The 25,726-nt window shown below is 42.1% G+C and overlaps 1 protein-coding gene across 1 annotated transcript in view; it reads left to right on the top strand.

Annotated features, from left to right (window-relative positions):
* The window catches only part of Ncoa2 (nuclear receptor coactivator 2), a gene marked incomplete in the record, with an annotated part of 273,362 nt that overhangs the window by 158,314 nt on the left and 89,322 nt on the right, over positions 1-25,726 (top strand). The window contains 2 exon segments of the mRNA XM_005392106.2: positions 20,414-20,518; positions 23,119-23,291. Coding sequence (XP_005392163.1) covers positions 20,433-20,518; positions 23,119-23,291 — 259 coding nt within the window.

A 25,726-nucleotide genomic window follows, 5' to 3' on the forward strand; every position in this document is an offset into this window, starting at 1 on the left:
ATTTTTATTGTAAAACGTATGTAACATAAAATTTACCATTTTATACATTCTCAAGTCGTGTGACCATCGCCGCTGCCCACTTCCAGAGTTTCATCACCCCAAACAGAAACGCTCCATGGCAACTCCACGTGTGATAACTCCCCTTTCCGTTCCTCTTTCCGGGCCCGGGTAACGTCTTCTTTACTTTCTATCTCTGTGGGTTCAGTTGTTTTAAATACCTAATATAAGTGGAGTCATAATAAGCAGCCTTTTATGTCTGCTTTTTTCACTGATGGTGTTTTCAAGGTCTATCCATGTTTTAGCATGTATCAGTGCTTTATTCCTTTTCAAGGGTGAATAATATTGCGGTTGTATATATCTTCATACTCTGTGGGTATCCCCAACATTAACATATTTCCACCCCAACGTTACCCTCCCTGCCGCCTTGCTCTGGGGATTAAACCCCAGGGCCTCCTGCATGCCAGGCAAGTGCACTACCACTAAGCTCTACCCTCAGCTCTTATTTCTACCTTTTGCCTATTGTGAATAGTGCTTCTTGGATTATAGATACACGTGTTATATGTTTGAAACCCTGTTTCTGTTATTTGGGTGTATACTACAAGTGGAATTGCTGGATCACACAGTAATGTACCTTTGGGGGGCACAGTGCTGGGAATCACACAGGAGCTTCACATTAGCTAGGAAGTGCTCTACCACTGAGCTGGAGTCCCAGTACTATGGTATTGTACTTTTTGAAAGCTCCCCAGCTGATGTTTAAATGTAAATATACAGCTATGGTTAAGAACCTATGGCAGGGCTGGGGATTTAGCTCAGCGGCACAGCGCCTGCCTGGCAAGCACAAGGTCGTGAGTTCGATTCCTGGTACCGGAAGAAAAACAAAAACAAAAACAAAAACAAAAAAACAGTCTGCTGTGGCCCGTATGCCATAGGTTCACCACCACTGACCTTTGATATAAAACAAGGGTCCATAAATTTTGAGTTAGTGACTTGGTAGGAAATTATATAGCTTATGTGTGCTTTTATTTTTTAGCTTTGATCAAATTCTCAGAGAAGTTCATATACCCAAAATTAGGGTTAAGCATTGCTGGAGAGCCTCATTTTAAAATAGGCAAAAGATTTGAATAGACATTTTGCAAGGCAGGTATCTAAATAGGCAAATTAGCACACAAAAAGATGCTTACTGTCATTAATTATTAGCAAAATGTGTATCACACCCACAGTGAGATAGAGCGGTGGAGCATAAAGAGATGTAGCTACTTTGGGAATCAGTTTGACAGCTCTTCAGAATTACAAACGTAGACTTCCAATATGACACAACAGTTCCATTCTTTATGATACATCGAGGAGAATTAAACCATTTATTCATGTAAAAGTGTGTACACAGGCAGCCGTGGTGGCACACGCCTGTAATCCCAGCATTCAGGAGGCTGAGGCAGGAGGATCCCTGTGAGTTTGAGACCTGTCTGGGCTGCATAGTGAGTTAAAGTCCAGTGTGAATTACAGAGCAAGACCCTGTCTCCAAAAAAATAAATAAATAAAAATACACAGACTCTATGGTTATATTATTGATAGCAGCCAAAAAGCGGGTCAGGGGTCCGTCACCTAATTAATGGATAAAGAAAGTGTGATATCTCTATTACAGTGGGATATTTGGCCACTGTTGCTGAGCTCTGGAAGCATTATGCTGATTAAAACAAGTGAGAGAAGAACGGTTGCTGTGACTGTATTTATATAAAATGTCCAGATCAGGCAACTCCACAGAGACAGAAAGGCGATTAGTGGTTTCCAGGGCTAAGGAAAGGAATGAGTGGGGAATAATTACGTAATAAGTACGGGGTTTCCTTTTTGGGGTGATGAAAATACTCTAGAATTAGAATGGTAGTTGCACAACTCTGTGAATAGATTTGAAACACCTTTAAAGCACATGAAAAGGATAAGTTTCAGCCGCGTGTGGTGGTGCATGGCTGCAATCCAAGCACTCTGGGAAGCTGAGGCAGGAGGATTGCAAATTCTAGCGCAGCTTTCACAGTTTAGCAAGATAATATCTCAAAAAGAGGAGGGGACATTGGAAATGTAGCTCAGTGTGAAGGGTTTATATTTAGTCCCTGGTCCAGTGTGGGGTGAATTTCATAACATGTAATCAGTATCAGTAAAGCTGCTAAAAATACATTCAAGAACAAAAATGACCTAGAAGAGGGTTGATTGGGCCAAGGTGGACGCCTGGATTACTCCAAAGAGGGAGAAGGTCCCAGAGAAGCGGATAAAGCACTGTTACGGTTTGTGTCTGGTTGCGCCCCGCCAGCTGTATGTGCTCAGAGATGGGCTTGTGGAAGGGGACGGGATTACTGGGGCTGAGCAGCTGACTTCGCTGTGAGGAGGCGGGCAAGTCGCTGGGGACGTGACCAGCAGGATGGGTGTGCGGCACCCCCGTCCTTCACTCTGAGCCCGGCCGCCGGAGCCTCCGCTGCCACACACCTTTCCACCACGTGCCGGCCGTACAAGGACGGAAACTTACAAAACGTGAGCCAAAGTAAGCGCCTCCTTTAATCTCTTGGTGTCAGGTATTGAGTCCCAGTGACAAGAAAGTGACTAACGCAAGTGGAAAAGAATAGCTCAGGAGGAGGCCCTGTGGAGTGCTGTGTGCTGGAAGCCACAGGTAGGAGACAGCCTGAGAAGGACACAGGGAGCTTCGCAGGGCAGTGGTGGTGAGCGTCGCAGCGCAGCGGAAGCCCTCGTGAGCAGAGGCACAGCGTGCCAGCACCTCCGTAGGTTGGGCATACAAGTGTCATGGAGGACCAAGGGGCAGATGAAGTGGAGAAAAGGTAACTGCTTTGGATTGTGGAGTTAGCGAAGGGAACTAGAATACACAACAGACCTGAATTCTCTTATTTCAATCTCCAAATTCAACCAACTCTGAAAAGGAAAAACTTTGCAACTCATTTGGCCTGACCTGAATGGATGTGAGATGATGTATAATCTTCATTTTTCCCACTTAGTGTGTAATATTCATCCATACATTTCATTGCACAGGTAATACTGAATTCGATTATAGAAGTGTTTCTGTAGGCCTCTCTGGAATTGCCATGATGAGGTATGTGTGCTCTATGCATCATCTTTCTAAGATGGATGCACACGAGTTCTCAGTCAGTTGGTCCCACATGCTTACAGTAAGGTATTACAGACCTGTCCTCTTTGGACAAGTGCAGCTGGGAAGGGACGGTGTGAGACTGCATGCTAGCTAGAGAGGAATTCAGGTTCAAGGGACCTTTTTAAACAGTAGATTAAATCACCTGGTATGTTTGTAGGTTGGAGAGAAAGAGGTTGAAAGTGCGGGATAGAGACGCCCCACTGTCACAGCAGGGTCTCAGATGGCTCGGAAGGGAATGGGAAGAAGGCTTGGAGCAGTTAGTGTTCACAGAAAGATCATGCATTCGCTGAGATACCAGGATTAGTGCAAGAGACAGAGGTAGATACCTTTGTATACTTACAAGGGAGGAGCGAGGCTAGGAAAATCAGAAGTTGTAAAAGCTGGAAATGATCTCTTAGGTAAAAGAAATTGCTGACCTGGAACAAAGCTCAGGGTTGGATGGCAGGACCACGCCTGGACAGTCTCAAAACTGTGAGCTGTCTGTGGGCTCTGCTGTCGAGCCGAGAGCTGCTCCCCTTCAGTGCCCGGCACCCTCTTCTGGGGGTCCGGAGCGTGGGGTGAAGTTATGCAGAGTGAGTTCTATGAGAAGAGAGGTGTTGGAGGAGCTAGAGTGCTGGAGCTGAGGAGTGAAAGAAGGAAGTGAGACAACAAGGGACACAGTCCTCTGCACCCGGAAGACCAGTAATGTGGAGGAAGGCAGCAGTGAAGTCAGTCTCCCAGGAGGTGGGCAGTAAGTGGCCTTCTAACAGGAATGATTTGAGCAATAACAGGATTCAGGGTGTGATTATAGGCTGCATGGCCGAAGTGAAACTGAGGTGAACTTCGTTGGAGTTGAGACGGACAAGACCTGTGAGGACAGAAATTAACTCAGTCACGTAGGCTTTGAAATCACTCTGGCTGATGACTAGATTTGGACTGGAAAGGAAGAACTAATCAGATGCCAGAATCTTTCGTAAATATGAGGGGGACTCGGTGGCATGGTGGTGAATTTCAGAGTGTCGTGTGACATGAGTAGAGAGAGGCACTTCCAAAGGAGCAGAGATGTTTACACTGATGGCCTCGTAGCTGCCATGAGGGACAGCAGGGTGTGACTCCAGACAGCCCCAGCCTCTGTAGGACTGGACTATAGTGGAGGTGGTAGCCTGGAAGGACAGTCAAAGGGGACTCGAGAACACGTGTTCTGTGGACACCAAGACTGTTATTTCAACAGTTTTTCCAGGCTGGGGATTTAGCTCAGCGGCAAAAGCACCTGCCTGGCAAGTGCAAGGTCGTGAGTTTGGTTCCCGGTACCGGAGAAAAACCAAAAACCAAAAACAAAAAAAAAAATAAAAAAAACAGTTTTTCCAGTGGCATCCTGCCCTGCAGCCCCAGGTGCTGCTCTTCCAGTCATGGCTAGGCGGCTTCAGCTGATCCCACCTTGGTCCGTCCCTGGGGAATTCTGTTTTAGTTGCTCTGGGGTAAAGCCTGAAGCCGCAAATGCCCCCGCGTATGTATGTGCCTTCCTAAGATATTTTCTAACTGTATTGGTCTTGAACTCCTAGTCTAAAGCAGTCCTTCAGTCTTCCCACTTCAGCCTCCAGAGTGCTGGGATATAGACGTGCTCCTCCCCTCCAGCAGGAGACCTCTGTCTTAAAGCTCCTTTGGTGATTCATCAGTAGCCAAACTTGGGACCCACCAGTGGAAACAATATTTTGCTTTCATCTCCACAATAGCATTATATCAAAATGCCTAGTTGACACCAGTATACCTGTAGCGTAATCCTGACCCCACATTCTTCTGTCAACGTAAAAATGAAATGATGCAGAGATGCTCAGTCACGAGTGGTCAGTTTAAAAATCTCCTAAGCTGTGCAGGAGGCTTGTGTTACTTTTATTAAGCAAAAGAAAATAAACGTTAGCTGTAATTTCTGAATCCTTGCAGACTGCACTTCTCTGTGGAGCACTTTTTCTAGGTTGCCAACATCAAGCTAAATGGTGTGTGGATTTTGTTGTGGTTTTCTAGGTGGCTTTTTGTTTGTTTTTAATGATCACTTTATTGAAATTAAACTCATTAAATTCAGCCTTTCAGAGTTCAGTGGTATTTCATTTACTCACAAGTGGTACAGCCTTTATCAAATTCCAGAATACTTCCATCAACCCCAAAAGAAACGCTGTGCTCATTAGCGCTGAGTCAGCATCCTGCCCTGCCCCCACTCTCCCCTAGTAGCCACTAATCTACTTTCTGTTTCTGTGGATTTGCTTATTCTGAACATTTCACATAAATGCAGCCAAACCAGATGGGCCTTGTGCAGTGTCCTGTTAGCTATTCTTCAGCCTCTCCCCACCACACTGCCAGAAATGTCATCGGCACCACGGCCATGCTCATCTCCCTCGCATAACTGTGATTTCACTACCTCCAGTTCAAAACTTTTCATTGTACCCATGGCTTATTAAATAATAAGAACTGTCACTCTCGCTCTTAGGATTTTCAGGTGCTACAAAGCAATTGTGTAACTAAATATCTGGTAACTAAATGAACTGACTAAAACTTCGTCTGCTTTATCCTGTTTCTGCCTTTCCCTGGAAGTTAATGAGTTTGTCTAATTTCAGTCACTGATGAAGTAGGAAAATCTCTCTCTTTCTCTCCATCCCCCCACCCCCGTCTCTGTCTCTGCCTCTGTCTCAAATCTAGGGCAGTGGCTCTTCAGCTGCAGTGGGGTCAGAATTTCAGGGTAGCTTGACAGACAGGCCTGGCCCGCGGTCAGCATCTCGTTCAGGCGCCTGCCCTGGAGCCGGAGTGCATTTCTGGCGTCCTCAGTGACGCTCTGAGGAGCAGTCTGAGCACTGCCCTGGGTTAGGTAGGGTGCAGCAGCCCCAAAGTCAGGGTCCTACGGTGACGTGGGACAAAGATCCGCACTCCAGCACCTCTGACCGGCGTGGGGCCCTACAAGTGTGTGGTATGTGTGATTTCCCCCTCGTTGGCACTTCGCACTTTCTATATGTACTGTCTTCTGGATTAGCTCCCTGCTTGTATTTTCTTTCTACATCTTGCATTTTCTGACATCAGGTTCTGATTCTTACTCGGTGATGGTGTTGCAGTGTTCACAGAGGCGGTCGCGTGCCCTTACACAGCTATTCAGGGACTGTCAGTACCGTTGGCTATCAGAAGGAGATGCAGTGGTGCCTCAGTTCACGAACTCCGTTCTTACCATGATTCTGGTCACAGACGGAGCTGGCTGAGAACCAAATCAAATTTCGCCTTAAAAGGTCAACGTTGAACCTCACCATTGAATTTGATTTGGTTCTCGTCCAACTCATTTGTGAGCAGAATCATGAAAAGAATCAAGTTTGTGAACCGAGGTACCGCTGTAAATCAAAATAGACTTTAGCTTAAAAGCCTGTAATTTGGGTTATATTTTTAGTATCATAGAAGATGTTACTAATTAGAAATCTAACTTTCTAAAGTATACTGTCCAAAACCAAAACGTGGTTTTGCTCTGAGTCATAAGTGTAGTCCCTGCGCTTGGTCCTGAAACTGGCTGGAAACACTGTGTGTGTTATGGACAAGCACCCTGCGTTAGTGCCCCTGTGACTTCAGTATCAGACACGGGGGTGACATCGTCGTCTCTGTGCCATCAGGTAATTACCGTAATTCTCTTACGGTTTCGGCGCATGCCTACTACGTGCCAGTTGTGGCTGGCTAAGGTATAACAGTCTTAAAGATCTTTATCCATAGGTGCAAGCTTTGTAGAACAGTTCATCTTTATTTCTCAGTGCAAAAAGTTCTTGGGATGGGGGAAAATAGGTGGAGGGCAGCAGGTAAAATAGGAGGAGTTTCTTTTAATCTTCTTTCTATTCTAGGCCACTCTTATTTAGTCTATTAAAATACTGTTTGTAATACACTTTAAGCTCATTTGGACTTAAATTTGTATTAACCACCTGAGGGTAAATAAGTTATTGTTGAGTCCAGTTACATTTTTATTCCACACAGTACAATAATTCTCCATCTGGAGCTATAAAGGGAAAAAACTCCATTTGCAGCTCACCTGGGCTACCCTGTGCTCTGCACAAAGTTCTCTAAAACTATAAGGCTTCCTGGCCTCCGATCCTGAAGCCAGAGAACTGTGCTCTATTGTACAGTCCCCCTGACAGCAATATGGTTATGCTTCTGCTGACAGCTGTTTGGGTCCTAAGTTTGAAACAAGCTGAAATAGAAATGCCTCATAAACTTACCATGTGGTTACTTTTTTTTTTTTTTTTTTTTAAAGATAAAAGGAGGGAAACATTAACAGACATACAACATTTTACAACATATCACAAGCACAATACAGACAATACAGAGTTACAAACAAAGTGGTAGGGAATTAACAATGGTGGTTGTATTACATATTGATATCTTCAAAGTGGCTTCTCATGAAAACAGATATAGACATGCAATACTGGTCAACCAAAGACTCATTGACAGTTTCTTTCAGCATAGAAACAGCAGATAGAAGAACAACCATGTTATCTATCCTGTATATACATACATACAAAATTTCTCCTTCTTTCCCTTCTCTTTTCCCACATCCCAGAAGCCCTTTACTCTTCAGTGGTTTCCTATCATTTCACAGTGTCTATCACACCTCCGAGTTTAAATTAACTCTTTCAAGTTTTACACTAGTGACACAATGCGGTGCTTGCACATGTATGTTTGATTTATTTCACTTATGAGTATGGTCTCTAGTTGTGACCATTTAAATATAAAGGCCTCGAGTTTGTCTTTCTTTATAGCTGAGTAATATTCCATTATATAAAAGTACATGTGGTTACTTTTGAAGACTGCCAAAATCCAACATTTAAAAGCAAGAGAGAACCAGACATAGTAGCACATGCCTGTAATCTCAGCACTTAAGAGGCTGAGGCAGGAGGGTCAACATGAGTTTGAGGGCAGCCTGAGCTGTGTAGTAAATGCAAGGCCAGCTTGAGCTATACAATGAGACCCTGTCTCAAAAAAAAACCAACAAAAGTAAATGAATAAATTGAATGTGAGAGAAAAGGTTAAATTGTCTTTGCTCACATTTTCAGGTATCAACTTAATTTTAAAATTCTTTTCAAACAGTGAATTCTTGCAGTTAACTTTAAAACTTGTAATTTTCAGTGAATCATTCTATAGGTTTGTATTATTTGCAAATAAAAATGTTTAATTTGGCTTTTTTTTTATTGGACCAAATTGGGTTGAAGGAGGTGGGAGTCTGTTGATCCAAAGCTACCTTTTTCCTTTTAATAAAGCAACCATTACCTCATAGCAAATACTGTTTAGATTCGTTGTAATGATCCAACTAGAAGTAAATTTGTAATAACTTGCATAGTGCAAAGAAGTCAGAGATTCTCCAAACCAGGTTTTGTCTACATGATCATTTCCCACATGGGTATAAGTATGGTAGGGAACAGAAAGAATATCAAGAGAATATCTCCAAAAAATACTCCTTGCATACATTTTACCCTAGTACTAATTGTAATTTAAACTGATAAAAGGGCTGTAACTATGTCCATTATTTCTCCACTGACCTCAGGCCTTTCATTTGAGTCCTTACCTGTTCCCTGCAAGGTGATTAAAAAGTTTTACTCTATTTTACTATTCAATTAGGGATAAGGAACTCACGAGAAAGTCTGTGGTGAAATGAGTGGTGGTGGAGTAAAGGGAGGAAGGGATGAGTCCCCGCAGAAACTGCGGTGGGAGGCAGCAGCGTGGCGGCCCAGGGCCGGCCGGGCGGGCTGGCGAGCAGGGCGAGGGCCCAGAGGGTGCCCTTGAACCCTGCTTCGGGGAAAGGAGCGCCACGGTGATCGTGATGTTCCGTGCTGGGCTTGGAATGAGAGAAGGCAGCCTTGCCTTCTTTCCAGGGGAATCTGTCAGGCCCTCATAAAGATAGTGAAGATTTTTCTGAGAAGAGCATTTTTAATAACTTTTGCTGGAAAGGTTTTGTTACCAAGAGTCGCATCAGTATGAGGAAGACAGGACGTGTGTGAAGACTGTCAAATGCAGTACCCAGTCTCAGCAGTCCCCTCTTACATGGAAGAGCTCGGGCCAGGTGTGGAGATATCACAGTTATAGTGTAGTTACAAAGATATAGAGATAGCCTTCGATTTACCAGAGAGAATAATTTGTACTTCAAATATCATCGCTAATAATCGGTAGAATAATGAAATTTTGGTTCTCATTTCATTCATTTTAGGCAGTCTTCGTGCCACTTAGTATAGCGTAGGCTTGCCTTGTTTTATGTAGTAGTCTTTCTGAAAATACATGTGAAAACAGTTTGCACACTTATAATTTGCATCCCAAGGAAGTAGTTCTTTGTAGGAATCCTTGTTTGATTTGCTTAAATTTTTCCTTGTTTTTCCTATCAACACAGCCGGCTTTCTTTCCTTTCTTCCTCCCCTACTCTCCCCTTCTCCAGGTTACGTTCTTATTGTACATTCATAAAAACGTAATGTGCTAATGAACAGAAATCTGGAAAATACGAAAATTAAATTATGGGAGTCCAATGTGGTGGCGCACACCTGTAATCCCACACTCAGGATGCTGAGGCAGGAGGATCGCAGCAAGCTCAAGGCCAGCCTGGGCTACATGAGTGAGACCTTGTCTTTAAAAAAAAGAAATATATATACTCTCCCATCAGAACAATTCAGCTGCTAAAGTTTTGATGACTTCTCATTTTTTCTGTAGTTTTCCTCTTCAGCTGTATTCACCAGTACCTTAGGCCAGTCATGGTAGGCCTCTTAGAGACCAAGTACCCGGACTGCAATCCAAAACCCACTTAGTTATTACAAAGTACCAACACTGCCATTCAGCCTGAACGCTGAGGTTCTAGTTTAGAAAAAACAACTCACGTTAAAATCTTTTGTCTTAAAAGAAAAACGTATTTATGGCTTTCAGTGATACAAACAGCTTTTTACTGAAAGGTGGAAGTTTGCATTTGATGTGCTTTTGCACAGGTAATGTGGTCTTTGCTGTGCTGTGCATGCTGATCATCTCTCGGACCTGGGCTCATGGTTTCCTTAGTTTGAGAGCAGCACATGCAGCGCCAGGTCATCTGTTCGTCTGGGGCGACTTGGCCCATGTGCTGACAGAGAGGGTTGTGTGTGCCGCAAGGGCACGTGTGCTGTGGATTCACCACCGCTGCCTTAGGTTATTTCCTAAACATTTGGATGCTATTAAGTTCAAATAGTATCTTATATTTATTAAGTAAGCCCCTACTATGTTCCAGATACCTGTGTGGTTCATACTTTTAACAAGTATTCAAAGCTATATATTACATTTCTCCAGTTTTATAAATTAAGAAACCAAAGGTGTAGCTCACCCACGTCACATAGCTGTGGTATTCCAAGGAGTCCAAACTAGAGTTGACACCTGAGAATATACTGTCAGCCACAGCATTGTACATCTTTTTGTATATTTTGCTTTAGCATAGTAAGTTATGAATCTTAAAGTTGTATAAGGAAGATCTCTGTTTAGATATCAGAGAGAACTGTGGGAAATCCCTTCCTTTGCTTCCATCTCTATTATACTCTATCTCGATCCTGCCTTATTTTGTTGATAGCCTTAATGTCTGATATAGTAAATATGTTATTACTGCTCCCGCTAACCCTGCTTGCCTATAAGAGCATAGGAGTCAGAGATTTGATCTTTTTTGTTCATTGCTATATTCCCTAATAGTTAGAACCATGCTTGGAACACAGGATCCAGTAATATTTGTTGAATGGCTGAATGACCTCTGCCCTCAGTTTAGCTTTGTGTAAATTCTGATTTTCTTAATCAGTCTTTGTTGTACAGACTGATTAGAATATCCCCATAGTCTTTATTCCCCTCTGTGGATCGTGGCCCGATGCTGCCGCCCTCTGAGGATTGTGGGCTGATGGGCAGCTCTAGTACACCCCATTCTTCTGCACCCAGCAGTGACATTGTGTGCCCACTACAAATCAGATTCTTATTTCCAAACCTATTCCAGTTGTAGTTGTTATTTTAATTGCCTAATTTAATTCAGTATCATGTAACTGATTATGAATGAGTTTTAAAACACTGTTTCCATGAAAACTAGAACTCAAAGTCAGATGGACAGAATTGCTAAATGGCTGTGTGCAGCACATCTATTAATAAATGAGGGAAATAATAAAAATCTGCACCTTAAAACACTTTTTAAGAAAGCATAAGTATCTATAAATCCTAGGTGTTTCACATAAACAGAAAAGTGGAGATAGAAGGCAGTGCCTTAACTGTGCTTTTGCTGTCTGCAGGAAAGGAGCTGAGACTGTGCTGGACACTGACACGCGAGGTTCATGTTTACAGCTGAAACCCTTAAGAAAGTGTGTGTCATTTTCCACAATTACCCTTGATCATTTAGTCGTAAAATCAGCCAGTTGCTCTTTCTGATTCTATAGGAAAAGGGAGTTTTTACTGTTTAGAATGAAACTGAGAATTTTGGGTGTGTAGAGTAAGTTCCTAGCTATTTTTTTTCATTTCATTAACTTCTTGCTGAACCAGTCATAACAGTAATACTTCCTTTCTCTTTAGGGACTAACTGCTCATTGCAGGAGGCATGGTTTGCTTTACGCTCTGAGGAGAGGGCTTCAGTAGGACGGACTTCTGTCACTTGTGTCATGGCTGTCTCCATTGTCTGCGGCAGTGTATGGAGCATTAATTATTTATTGGGTGAATGAATCTAAAATATGTTTTTTTACAGAAAGAGGTGTTTTCCATTTCACAGTGATACTGGTACATTTTTAGGAAATGAAAAAGCACTTCCAGGGGCTGGGGATTTAGCTCAGGGGCAAAGCGCCTGCCTTGCAAGCGCAAGGTCGTGAGTTCGGTTCCCGGTACCAGAGAAAAACCAAAACCAAAACCAAAAAAAAAAAAAAAAAGAAAAAGAAAAAGCACTTCCAGATTATATTGTCACTTTACTAAATTCACATATACTGATTTCTGTAATACCCCAAAGTTCATAAATTTCTCTCTTCAGTAAAAGTATTTAAATACTGAATGGGGGCCGGGAATATAGCTCAGCAGCACGGGCGCCTGCCTGGCCGGTGCAATGTCCTGAGTTCCATTCCTAGTGCCCCTGAACACCGAACAGGAGCCTTAAATGCCTGTGTTACAGTGGCTAAGGGTTGAGGAGCTGTTTGGATTCACTTATGAACTCAGACTTCCTGTGTGGCCTTGTTATGGCCTACCTATGTGGTCAAGTTACGTTATCTCCCAAGGTTTTCATCTCTAAAGTAGTTCTGGTCATGTGTTGTGGATAGGCATAGAGGTAGTTCACACACGTGAAGTATGCAGGGTATGCCTGCCAACATAGTAACCACTCAGCAAATTATAGTTACTGGAATTACGTCTAAATTTGAACACTAGCCAGGCGTGGTGGCACATGCCTGTAATCCCAGCACTTGGGAGGCTGAGGCAGGAGGATCACCTCGAGTTCGAGACCAGCCTGGGCTACAAAATGAGCTCAAGGTCAGCCTGAACTGCGTAGGGAGACCCTGTCTCAAAAAGACCAAAAAAAAAAAAAAAAAAAGCATTTGAACGCTGATAGGTCATTTATTCTCTGTGTGTCCTAGGTACACTACTCACGGCAGCGGGTCAGAGGTTAATCTGCAAGATGCATCTGTACAGTTTAACAGTATGTCCATCAAAATGGGATTTTAAGCAGGAAATTTGTGCAGAGTATCTAACTCATAAGTCATCAATAAAGTTAAACTTTCATTTAATTAGGAACTGCTTAGCATTCAAATAATAGAAACATGTTTTGTGTAGGTAAAGGCTGTCTTATCCTTTGCAAGAAATTTTAAATAGGTTTCAGGTGTAGCATGCTTGTCTACCATATGAGGGGCCCTGGGTTCCATTCCCAGTACCAAAAAAAAAAAGGAAGTAAGGAAGGATAAACTTGAATTTTAATCTGGACAAGTTAGGAAACTCAAACATCAGTGCTGTATTACAGTCCTGCTTGATGACTCCTTTCAATTAAAAGTGGTTTTCAGCTCAGTGGCGCAGCGCCTGCCTGGCAACTGTGAGGTCCTGAGTTCAATTGCTGGTACCAAATAAATAAATAAGTAATAAACTGATTTTCAAAATATTAAGTAGAAGAAAAAAATTAAGTAGAGACTATAAGTGTACCCTGCTTGGAGGGGAGGCAAGAAATGCAGCTTCTTCTGTGATGTTTTCTCATCTGAGGCCGTATTAAAACCCAGCCTTGCTATTCCTGGCCGTGTCTGTTCTGGCTGACACTTGGGTATCTGAGCAGCCCAGTGATGGCGATGTTGAGGAACGTAGCCTCTGAGCATTTGGAAGGCAGAAACCATCTTAGCCTGCTAATGACAGACAAGACAGTTTCCCCTTGGTAATGAGAGTGTAGAGCAGCTCCTGGCTAATTGCATACCCTGCCCTGGATTTTGCAGACAAGACTTTTAAGAGGGTTTGGTTTTGCCGCATTTTGTTTTTTGTTTTGGGGGGTTTTTTCCTTCTTTAAGAGAGATGTGGATGATGGAACTGTTTAGCAAAACGTTTGTGTCACCACTGAACATGAATGTAGCCACTTACTTGATTGTTGCAGCGCGTATTAAAGAGCCGCCGCCGCCCATGTGCAGCCTAATGTGTTTATTGCAGGCTTCCCAATGGCATCTTGAAGTGTCTTTCAGCTAAAAAATTCATGAGTATTATTGGCTTTCAGTCAGAAAATGGAATATGTCTTCTAGTCACTGTCTAATATACCACTTTAAGGCCATTATACAAAAGTAAACCTAGGAGCAGAGCACACTGAGAGGGAAGGAGTTTTTTAGTGTAAACGTTTGTTTATAGGCTTACTACCCTTCCTGGACTGAGGTCCAGCATACAGAAGGTAGGTGCTAAACCGTCTTGCTGGAAGAGTAGTTATAATGGCAGGGTACGTTGTTTTCTTTCTCCTGTACTCAACTGTGAGCTGCTAGTGTTTTAGAAATTTAAAAATCATATCTTGATGAGAGTAGTTTATGTCTGGTGTATTGCAGTTTTTTAAAAAGTCAAACATACAGTATGTTCCTGTAAACTAGTAAAATTGAGCTGAGAGTTTGTTTCCAAAGATGTCTTTTATTCTAGGTTTATTTGAAGTGAGCTTCCTAAAACTTTGCAAGCTGTTGTCACTTTATGAATTAGTGTGCAAGTTCATGAGTGAATGTGTAGGTAAATTAGAATTTTATTGTACAGAAACCAAGAAGCGCCGTACTGTTTTGTAAAGATGAAGTTAAAATATTCTTAGGACCTCATAAAAAGAGTAGTAATGCTTTGGAGGAAAGAATGTACCATTTTAGTAGCTAAAATATTTTGAAGTATCTTGTTTGACAGTAGGAAGAAAGTTTTATTTTCTGTATGCTCTGATTCCTGCATTTAGTAAATCCCCATAGTTGTGCTTTATCTGTGCATATGATGCTTCTTTCACAAATACCCTTGCATAGTTGATAATTTTACTGCATAGAATATTTGACTGTTGCCAGAAGTTAGGTTCTTGCCAAAACAATGTTTGCTTTGGGTAACTTTGACCAATTAACACTGTGTGAGGGAGGCGTTTCTCCCCCTGTCAGCTGGGTGTGTTTATCTGTGTCATCACAGGCTCTCAAGGCCGGCCCCCCTGTCCTCTGCCCTTCTCAGCCTTCCACAGCCAGAAAGCCCATTTTGTTACCAACGCATTTAGATACTTTGTTTCCACAGATTTATCTGAATCTGGCCCAGAAATTTTACTTGTGTATAATGAAAGGATTTTCGTCACCACCGCCCCCAAAACAGTGTACTTTGATGTATAAGCTTCCGGAGCACGTGTTTTCATGTGATAAGGGGTAGTGACTGCAGCATTAGCTTTTCAGGTGAGCCTCTGACCAGTGGTGGCATGCTAAAAGATCATCCTTCCATGATTTAGTAGAATAAAAATGGAGAAGTATGGATGATTTATATGTACGTCTACATCACTTTATCCTAAAAAGTTTTTGTAAAACCAGAAAGCATATTATACTGCAATTTCTTACAGCTTTTGCAAAAAGTTCAGAAAGAACCTGGAAATCCTTGCAAACTGTGGCAGGCTTTCCTGGCCTCCAATCAGGAGGTAGGTTATTTATAGGAGATGTTGTTTCAGTGGCTCTTTTTTATGTTATTTCTACCTTGGGAAGTTTCATTGTATATATCATTCTCAAAATCAGGAGCCTTAACTTTTTAGAAGTATTTCCTGGAATTAGCAACGAAAATCTAAAGTTTGATCATTTTATTATGTGTGGATTTCAGCAGTGGTATAATCTTGATTTATCCTTTCACTGCATTTGTTCAGTGTATAATCTGAAAGTTTTATAGGCCATGTTTGGAAGATGGCTGATACTGATAAAAGATAAAATGCACATTATTGTTTATGTGAATTCTGCATGATTAACTGGTTTTAATGGTATAGGGTTGTTTTGCAAGCAGTAGCTCTGGTATCTTGTAAGTAATAAAAGAAAAATGCATTTTTGTATTGCGTTGAGGTTTGATATTTTATTTTGCCTTTGTCATTTGCTAAGGATTTGCTGGCATTGTTCACCCCGTCCAGCATATTGTTACTTATTTAAAATAAAACTAAACCTGTGGCTGTAGCTCTTTACTATCTACTTGATAAAAGATGAGAGGGAGGGTATACACAGTGAAAACAGCGCTATTGTGTGGTTGTAGATAACAGGAAGGGACAAATAGAAACTTCTTTTCCAAACTGAAACTTCCAAAGGGGGATAGAAATGATTCAGAAGTCCTTCACAACCCCCAACATCTGGTAGAAACTGGTTTGCTCTCGATCACTGTAATTAGCATGAGATACAGCCTGAGAGCTTATTGGAGTCATTTTCAGTTTTTGTAATTTGCGTTGAACAGTTTCAGAATTGAGAGTGATATGCCCAAGAGCTTTAATTCCATGTGAATGTTGAAAACACAGAGAACAGTGAAGGAGCTGTCCGCTGAGGGCTGGAGACAAAGTGCTTTACCTTTCGGTGCTGCCCTTCAGTATTTTCTGTCTCCTACTGTTTTGTTAGAAATTAATTAACTTTGAGCTGCAAAAATGATTAAAACTCATTTCTCAGTATAGTTTATTTTTGCATAGCTGTTTTTCCGTGTGTAAGTCTAGAAGTCATTTGTCTATCTGATCTGTGTGTCTCCTTTATTCCTGGCCCAGTGTTGTGAGTGGTGGGGGGAAATGAACTCACCTGGTCCCACCGCACACTCCAAGTCAATGCTGACGCTCACCACCAGCCAAGCCTCACACAGGGTGTTAAAAATATCAGCATCTGGAGGAGAGCGCCCCAGCCCTGCTCCCGGAGCACCTCGTTAATGAGTCTCACTTTTATTTATTTGGTTCACCCACTGAAGAGCAAGTCACAAGTCCATGGGTCTGCTCCAGAGTGGCTGCCTGTCACCGTCTCCCTGCTCTTCCACCTTAGCTCTCCTTTTCTCTCCCTTCTTGTCTAAGATCTGTCTTCTTTATTGTCCTCGATGCCTGGTGCTGATTCAGATGGCCTCCTCGTGCCTGTGGGCCCAGCCCAGCCTGAGGGGTCTGGCAGGGGACATGCCCCCTCTCTGGACTTGGCCACGCCCTCTGCACCGCACCCTTTCCCACACCCTTGCTTTCAGGGGTGTAAAGGTTGGCTGCCCAAGAAAATGCTTGGAAAAGAGGGCCATGTGGGGAAAACAGGAAAATAAGGAAACTATCATGTTCATCAAGAGGAAATCTTTACATTTTGAGGAAATGTGTTTAAGTTACCATCATATAATAAAAGAGAAAGTATGGCACTTTACTTTAAGAAGAAATTAATAATGTTTTAAAGCTACAAAGGGAGCTAGCCTTGGGGAGGCACAAGTCAAACATTGTGCTGAAGTGGTTTTATTATACTTAGAGCAGAAAATGCTCACACCTACTCCGTTCCTCATTGCCTCCATCCCTGTTGTGGAAATATGTCACTGCTATCTCCATTTGCAAAATTACAATTATTGTATGTATGTTGGGAAATTTAGAGGCAAATGATGCTGATGCTAATGTTCAGTCCCCAAATTGGGTACGCATGACTAAATAAAATCATCGCTTACTTTAATTGCCAGTTGAAAATCTTATCTGACCTTTCAAGTAGAACTGTGCTTTTTAATATACATGGAGATACTTTTGGGGAAAAATTGTCGTTTTTATTAACAAAAGCTTACCTGGGAAACGATGGCAGGAATGGCTGAGAAAGTATGTGCATAGAGCTCTGGTACTCGGGCTTTTCTTCAGGTCCCGTCTGTGCAGCCCCTCAATGGCCTGGCTCCCCCTGCCCGCCCGTTTACAGTCACACACTGTGCCGAGGGCCCCCTGCGTGCTGCTCCGTCCTGCCCTGCACAGCATCCCTCTTGCATCTCACAGTGCAGAGGAGCACATGGCAGTTCTGTTAACACCTGTGTGTACGTATTGGATATTTCCTGTATGCATGTTGGTCTCCCCTCGCACCCTGTTTTCTTCTTGAGAACAGCATTACTCTTACGCTCCTCACAGCACTGTGCCTTGTGTGCAGGGGCTGCCAGACAGTCTGCGCTGAGCGAATGATGTTTAGACGTCGAGAACAGAGTCAGCGTAGAAGCCGTGTTATCCAGACCTGCTTTTCCCTGTGCGGCCTGAGCCTGCGTGGTGGAGGACAAATAGCTCATCTAATGAAGGGCCGGGGCCTTTGCTGTCTCCTTTTAGTGGACTGCAGGAGGCATTCTGGAAGCCTGTGTGTAAAGCCCATTTCTGCCACTTGCTCATGTTTTTGGTAGCCTGTGTCATAAACGCTAATGTGATGCTGGTCTCCGTTTTACAGAAGAGGTCACTGAGGCCTGAGAGGTGAGGGAACTTGTTAAGGTCACACAACTGATCAAGTGCTGAAGCTTGGATATGGATATCGTCTCGGCTTCTCTGCAGTGCTGCCTGTCATAGCTTGTCTTTGAACCTATAAATTTCTCGACGCATAATAAATGTCAAATAAACAATAACCATGTACAGATTGTACTTATTTATTATCAGGCAAAAAAAAAAAATGTGACCACAGGCGGGAACTTGGGACTTGGTTACATTGCTCCCACCCACAGGAAGCTCAGGCTTCTACTCTCAAGCTGTACCCTCCGTGTGACCTCCTAAACTGAATGTGTAATCGGTGTGGCTTCTCTCAGCTGATACAGTATTTCTTCATTCTACTCACGTGACTAAAAACAATTGGATCTAAGGCTCCCTTGGATCAGAATAGTGGCCAGAAGCAGCAATTGCAGCCAGACTGATAGCATCCCGGGTCGCCGTGGAGGCACAGCTGGGCCGTTGCGTTGGTACGTGAGCTTGCTGTTGAGATGGTCTCGGTGCTGTTTTCTTTAGCCCTCCTTGCAGCTGTCCTTACTCTTGAGGAGCCTCTTGCTCTCAGTGTCTTGGTTAAGTTCTTGGTCTCCCACTGAGTTAGTCTTCTCTTTTTCTAATCTAGAAAGGAAGAAAAGCCATTATAAAAAGCAAAAGAGAGTAGGAATTATTTAGAAGTCTGAGGGGCAGAAGGAAGGAGAGGCAGTATAGAGTTGGATCTCGGAACGGTGTTTTAAATGCTAACCTAAACTTACGGGACTGCGCCTTTCCTTTGTAAGCAGTTGGTTCCGCACCTGGAGTATGGTCCTTCTAAGAGCCCCGTAAGATTGCTTCTAGTCTGTCCCGCTCTTAGGAAGCTTCCGTTTCTGTCTCTTGTTCCTATACACTGAAATCTATTTTGTTTCACTATGATAACCATTGTGAGCACACTCGAGGTTCTTCTGTTTTCTTACTGAAAGGAATTCAGCATGTAGGAGCTATAATGCCCCCCTCCATCCCCTGAGTAAATAATTCCTCTGATTTGGAGGATACATCTTTTCTTGTTACACTATGTATGTGTCTTTATCTTCAAAGTAGTTACTCAGAGTACAAGGCATAAGCCAAAAAGATTTTTACAAAAAGAAGCTGTAACACAAATCTTTCTTTTCAGTGAACTAAGATAAACTAGTAATATAAATGAAACCAATTAGCATGTGTAGAAGTACCTTTAAAACAATGGAATCTGAGGAAGTATTTGAACTTATTTCCTATTTATCTCTCTATTTTGCTTTTTATTTGTGTTTCTCATATAAGAGAAACCATGTATTATTTGAGCTTGTGTGTCTGACTTATTTCACTTAACATTCTTGTATTCTCAAGTTGTATCTATTTATCTGTGAATGCCTCACGATTATCTTTATGGCAGCGTAGCACTCCGTTGTATATAAATACATTTTCCTTATCCATTCATCTGCTGATGGACATAAACGCTGTTTGCAAGATCTAGCTATTATAAATTGTGCTGCTCTAAACACGGGTATATATGTGTCCCTCTAATATGATGATTTTAACCCTTTAGGGGAAAGAGCTAGACAGGGGATAGCTAAGTCAAGTGGAATTTCTAGTTTTAGTTTTTCTTCGGCTTATCCGCACTGATTTCCATAGTGGTTGTACTAGTTTACATTCCCACCGACAATGTAATAGTGTTCCTTTCCCAATTTTGTGGTTACATCTTACGACCTCTGGTGGCAGCAGTTAGAAGCAGCCAGGGGAAGCAGAGTCTGGGGGTGGCGGATGTGAGAAAGGAAGCCATGCACAGCGCAGGGAGGGAGTCACTGCCGCCAAGAGATGGCACGGGAGCAGCAGTACGACAGCCAGGCGGGAGGGTGCGCCTGGCTCCTGTGAGACCCTGGCTAGGAGTCCAGGAGCCAGGGGCCGCCGCAAGGCCGTCAGCCCTACCTGGCTGAATTCGGACCCTTCCGTTGCAGTCGTGGCCCTGCCTCTTCCCCTCACGGTGAGCCGTCACAGCACAGACTTCCCCTGCCCAGCTTGGAACGGAGGCTGGGAGGAGCCCCTCCCAGCACCTGTGGTGTCCACGCACGTGCGACCGCCGGCCCCGAAACCGGAGGCTGCGCAGGCCCTGGGCCAGCGCACTGTAGCTCACTGGCTGTTGAGATATAGCCCCTGTGTAAAGAGTTTGAGCCCAAAGAGTTAGGCTGGTTTGTTTCTTAAATGCTAGCCTTTCTGATTTGTTTAACCTTTAAGCAAGGTAGGGAGGAAAAGCAAGAGCTTTTCCATTAGAAATTATACATGCACATATATCAAAACAATGCTTAATTACTGTTGTCAAATTTCTGATGGAACTCATTTCTTTCGTTGTTGGCAAAATGAGCAGACGTATTATTATCATTTCTTTACACTGTTTTCCTCCTTGTTTTCTGTTTTAGTTGCTGATATGTGTTCAAGATGAGTGGGATGGGAGAAAATACCTCTGACCCAGCCAGGGCAGAGACAAGAAAGCGCAAGGAATGCTCTGACCAGCTGGGACCCAGGTTAGACACTTGCTGAGAACCTCAATATTGTCTGTTAAAGCTTTATACATGGTTCTTTGTTATTTTAGCATTGATTTTACACCTAATTCATATATTGTATTTGGATTTTCTCCTTAACAGTTAAACTTTTAAATATGCATTAACTTACATTTTGACTATGCTAGTCAGCTACAGCTTTTGTTCTTTACAAAGAAGGAAGCTATATACTTCTTCTGATGTCCCCTTTGTACTTGACTTATAATCAGTTCATTCTAAAATATTGTGTTTTTGTTGGATACAGAATGTTATAACAAGTAGATCCTACAGCAAAAAGACTTGTTGCTAGCTTTATACTAGGTTCTTGTTTTAATATTTTTTAATAATATGAAATGTTAAACCTATTTCTTTGAGTTGAAAACAAAGATTGTGGCTCTTAAGTGAATGAAACAAATAATTCTAATGCAAGCTTCATCTCATCTGTTGTGGCTAGAAATGTGTGTTGTCAGACCTCCATCCAGGGTATTTGGCTGTATCAGAACTACAGTCTTTGAACTAACACGTCAGCGTCTGGAACTCTCCCTGTGATGCACTTCCAAACATGCAAAATGATGTTGTTTTGAGTCTATGCAATATTACTCATAATTATAAAGAGTTAGGAGAAAACAAAATGTTCAAAGGGAGCTGCGGGACTGTGGCGCTTCTGGAACACAGTGCCGCCATGATGAAGGATGAAGCTGAACTAATGTGGGGGAAGAGCCATAGAACATTGTGACAGAAACAGCGAAGCTTATGAAATGTTTTTGGATTATACTGTTACATATTTACATTTTAAAAGAGGAGAGAAAAGCATCTATATTTGTGCAGGGTATACATGTAGGGTAACCACGAAAAAAATGGTAGTATTACTTTGGGTGAGAACTAGGCAGAGAAGGAACAAAGATAGAAAAGAAACTTTCCAGTCTTTTGATGTTTTAAATCAAAGAAATGATTTCAAGAATTAAATGAAAACAGCCTAGCTCCGATGACCAGTAAGAAGAATCAGACAGGAGATAGTAGGGAAGGGGCTAGGAAAAGTCCTAAAAGAGAAAGAGGAAAGAAAGAGGGAAAAGGGCAAAAAGCCAGTGTTTTCTGCTGCCTTTCCTACGTCAAGTTGCCAAGCAAATCGGGGAGCCTGTGGTGTCCATGCTGCCCCCCCTCGCCCCCCGCCCAGCTGCTGCGTGCTGCCCTTCGGTTCCCCAGCACCTCCCAGTAAGCCACAGCCTGCCGGGTGTCAGAGTGCCTTTAACACTCAGGGCTGCTGGCTGGGGGGGCTGTTGGATCAGCGAAAACTGTCCCCGGAGCTGGCTGCCCTCTTACACAACACTGTGTTCCTGCTGCTGGTGGGTGCACTGTCTCTGAGCCTCCCGCCTGGCGCTCCCTCTCTCCGGGCCGTTGTGATCCAGCTCCCCTTTCTTATCTACTTGTTCATTTGTGTGTAGTGTGAGGCTGGTGGTGGTGTGACGAGGTTAGTCGGGGAGACTTAGGGGTCAGGATGGGAACTGGGCCCTTCAAAGCCTTTCAGGCACCCCTCTCCTTTGCTGTACTTAAGTGGGAGCAAGAGGTAAAAATGACATTTAAAAAAACAAATTCTCTTTCCAGCTCTGCCAGTAGCTCACTGGGTAACCATGGACAAATCATGTAACCACTGCAAGATGAGGAAATTGTGCTCCATCTTAGGTTTATTAATGAAAATAACATTTAGAAATGAATGTACAGAAGCCTGTTACAAATTCCCAAATTTTTAAAATTACTATTGTATAAAGTGGCTCCGTGAAACAGCTTGATTCTCTTCCTTGTGCTACTGTTTTGAATGTCGCTCAGTAGGCTCTTCACTGCACTTGAGAAGAAACTTTTGAATTTGCTGTTTTGTTAAATTCAAATGGATGATTTTTCCAATTTTGATATTTTCCCTTTCTGTTAATTTCTTGAAACCTTTGTTGAACTTGGACCATGTTTTTATATTTTGCATGTCATTCAGCTTGGACAGTTAACAAATATCCTGGGTCAGTTTCACTTTTGGTTCTAGCTGTGTTATGACGTTTCTCATTATCTAAAAAAGCTGTATGATTTGATTACTAACGTTCTACAGAGGTCTATAAAATTACAAAAATATCTTCATTATTTTCTTTACCAAAAAACAAAACCAAAATCATTGAAATTTGCTTATGCCTGTATAACTAAGTTAACTTCTCTTTCTTCTTTTAATGTTTGAATTTTTATAAATGTCACCTCTTTCTTTTTGTTTGGCAATAAATTTGTTGCCCACCTGTGTGAAACCCCAACCAGCACAGAGGTCAGCAACGTCATCCAGATCTTGTCGTGTTGAGGCTGACAGTCCAGCGGGAGACAGCAAGCACATTAAACAGCAATCTTACCAGTAGTAAATGCATAATCGTAAACTAGTATACAGTTGACTTTTTAAAAAACATAACATTTTGGGACAAATTGGTCCACCACCCAGAGTACTTCTGTGTTTATGTGGGTAACTTTTGTTTATTATGTTTGTATTAAAACTAGTTGATGTGTTTATCTTTTTCATAATAGCTTTTTCAAATACATAAAAAAAAATTTCTTGTTTTTAGCCCCAAAAGGAGCACTGAGAAACGTAATCGTGAACAGGAAAATAAATATATAGAAGAACTTGCAGAGCTGATTTTTGCAAATTTTAATGATATAGACAACTTTAACTTCAAACCTGACAAATGTGCAATCTTAAAAGAAACTGTGAAGCAAATTCGTCAGATCAAAGAACAAGGTAAGAGGACTTCATTAATATCTTGGAGCGTTCAGTTGCTTTCTGTTTTTCCACGTATGAGAAGTCCCCTCAGAGCCCCTTTAATCCATTTCTTATGCTTAAATTATTGATGAGGAAATGATGTCACCATGCAAGATGAACGCAAGTATCACTTGCAGTGGTTTATAAATAGGCCTTATATAAAATTCAGCCATTCCCTAAAGACAGAGGAAACCGAGGTGAGTCAGGGTGATGTACCTTTTCATCTGGTAAGCTCAGGTGCCCGCTGGCTCTCCTCCCTGCACTTGAGCTTCCATAGCTTACACAGCAGGTGACTGTCATAATTTGCAAATAAAGAGCCAGTTTGAGATGTAAACCAGAAGTAAGGAAGTGAACCACCTCCTGTTCAAGCTAGTCAGCATATTTGATTAAGTTTGAGCCTCAATGGCCATGCCACTGGATTAGAATTTCATATCCTGAATGACAAGAGATTTGAAAGGCTTTAATCTCTAGTAAAAATTCTTTTGTGAAGTCAAAACAGAGAACATGACAGCTTTCTTCCTGTGGCTTTTCTTTTTTTCTGAGACCATTTTCTGGTTCTCTCCTTTGATATTTTTGCCTATAGAAAAAAAATTTAAAATAATGTTTTGAAAACACATTTGACTTTGTAGTGCCAAAAATAAATCTTTATTAGGCGTGTATCAACACTGTCTGGGTGCTCGGGGGTTAATGCATGCGCTGAAGTACCCATATGCTACTTTGCTTCAGGGCTGGGGAGATTATTATCTCTTATAATGTTTCTGAATATATCCTCTTAGAGTTCATATTTTTAAATCTACATTTTATATGGTATTCAAAAAGGCAGATTTTAGGAAAATATTATCTTTGTAAATGTATGAAACTCAAAATGTGTTTTTCCCTATCAAACGTAAAAATCTATCAGCCTGTTAGCACATTTCCTCCATAGCTTTTCCCACTATTGGACTCAGTTCTGTCTAGAAGAGTCTTAGAAGGCTGAGGATGGCCCTGCACACCTGTGATCTCTGCTACCTGGAGACAGAGGCGGAAGCCCTGGGAAACTTATAGAGGCTCTGACTCAAAATAAAAACTAAAAAGGGCTGGGGATGTAGCTCAGTGCATGAACTGGATTTGTGCCTGGCATGATGGGACATGCCTGAAGTCCCAGCACTCAGGCGTCTGAGACAGGAGGATTGCCCTGAGTTCAAAGCTAGCCTGAATTAGCGAGACCCTGTCTCAAAAGAAAGAATTGGTTTCAATCCCCACTACTGCAAAAATAAATAAATGAAAGTAAAGCAGTTTTACAAATACAGTTGTCTTTAACGAACTTCTAAATACATGTATGCAGCACAGTTTCTAATAACCAGACTACTCTGAAAATCAGTCTGTATTTGTAGATTTCTCTGTCAGAGTTATCCCATCCTCACATACAGTACCCAAGGGGCTTTTCCTCTCAGTGCCTATCAGTCTCCATTTCTCTTCTCTTTCTTTTCCCTTTGGTGTTCATTAGTTACCAAAACTGTTGTAATCTCACTTTGGTACCTTTATTTTTGGTGTCAGCAAATAAATGAAATAATATTCTTAGAGTTCTTAGGAGAAATGGTTGGTTGAAGTTATTTAGTGCTGTGAAGTTTCATGTTTCTAGTTGCTGATATCATTGCAGCAGAAAAATCATTAATCATTAAGGTTCAGGTTTCATGTGAGGTAGTACTTTCATGTTTTAAAACAATCATCTGTATTTTTAACTACTGTGAAGGTCTTGCACAAGTAATTAAAGTTTTGCAAAACCCTAGTAATTCCCCCTTGAAACCATAAAACACGTTCAGATGTGTCATGCTGGGCCCATGCCATGTCTTAAGTCTGGTGTTAATCGTAAGGCTGCACACCACAACCACCCAAGAAGCAGCAAGAGTAAACACCCTGTCACATCGTATTCTTGCAGTAATGCTCCCACTGATTTGAAAAGCAGCATGTTTTGAAAAGGAGAGGGAAAGTTAAATACCAATGAAAAAATAAAAGGCATAAGTACGCTTTTAAGTTTTCAACTAATCTGATATTTTGAGACTATCCCTTAATAAACTGTATATTTTTTTTAAATAAATAGGATCACATCAACTAGAAGCAAGTATGTGTTCTGGTACCTCATAGGAGCTTCTTGAATCTGAGCAAATTATATTGTCCCTGACATGTCTCCTTAGAAGGAATTGAGCAATAACCACACCTGGGTTACATGGCTGCTGAAGAAATTATAAGCTGTGTCAATACACTCAGCAAGTAGCTGTCATTGTAATGTTCAGTGGATGATCGTTTTCTTTCCCACATTAAACAGAATAGTGCCTTTTTCTTTACCTGTGCCAGAATCTTCAGCCAGTGACCTCTGCCTTCAGATGGGAAACAGACGAAAGAAGGTTTAAGGATAATTATTATTAATATCCTTT

The sequence above is a fragment of the Chinchilla lanigera genome, unplaced genomic scaffold, assembly GCF_000276665.1.
Source record: "Chinchilla lanigera isolate Chin_1 unplaced genomic scaffold, ChiLan1.0 scaffold00043, whole genome shotgun sequence".
NCBI classification, from domain to species: Eukaryota; Metazoa; Chordata; class Mammalia; order Rodentia; family Chinchillidae; genus Chinchilla; species Chinchilla lanigera.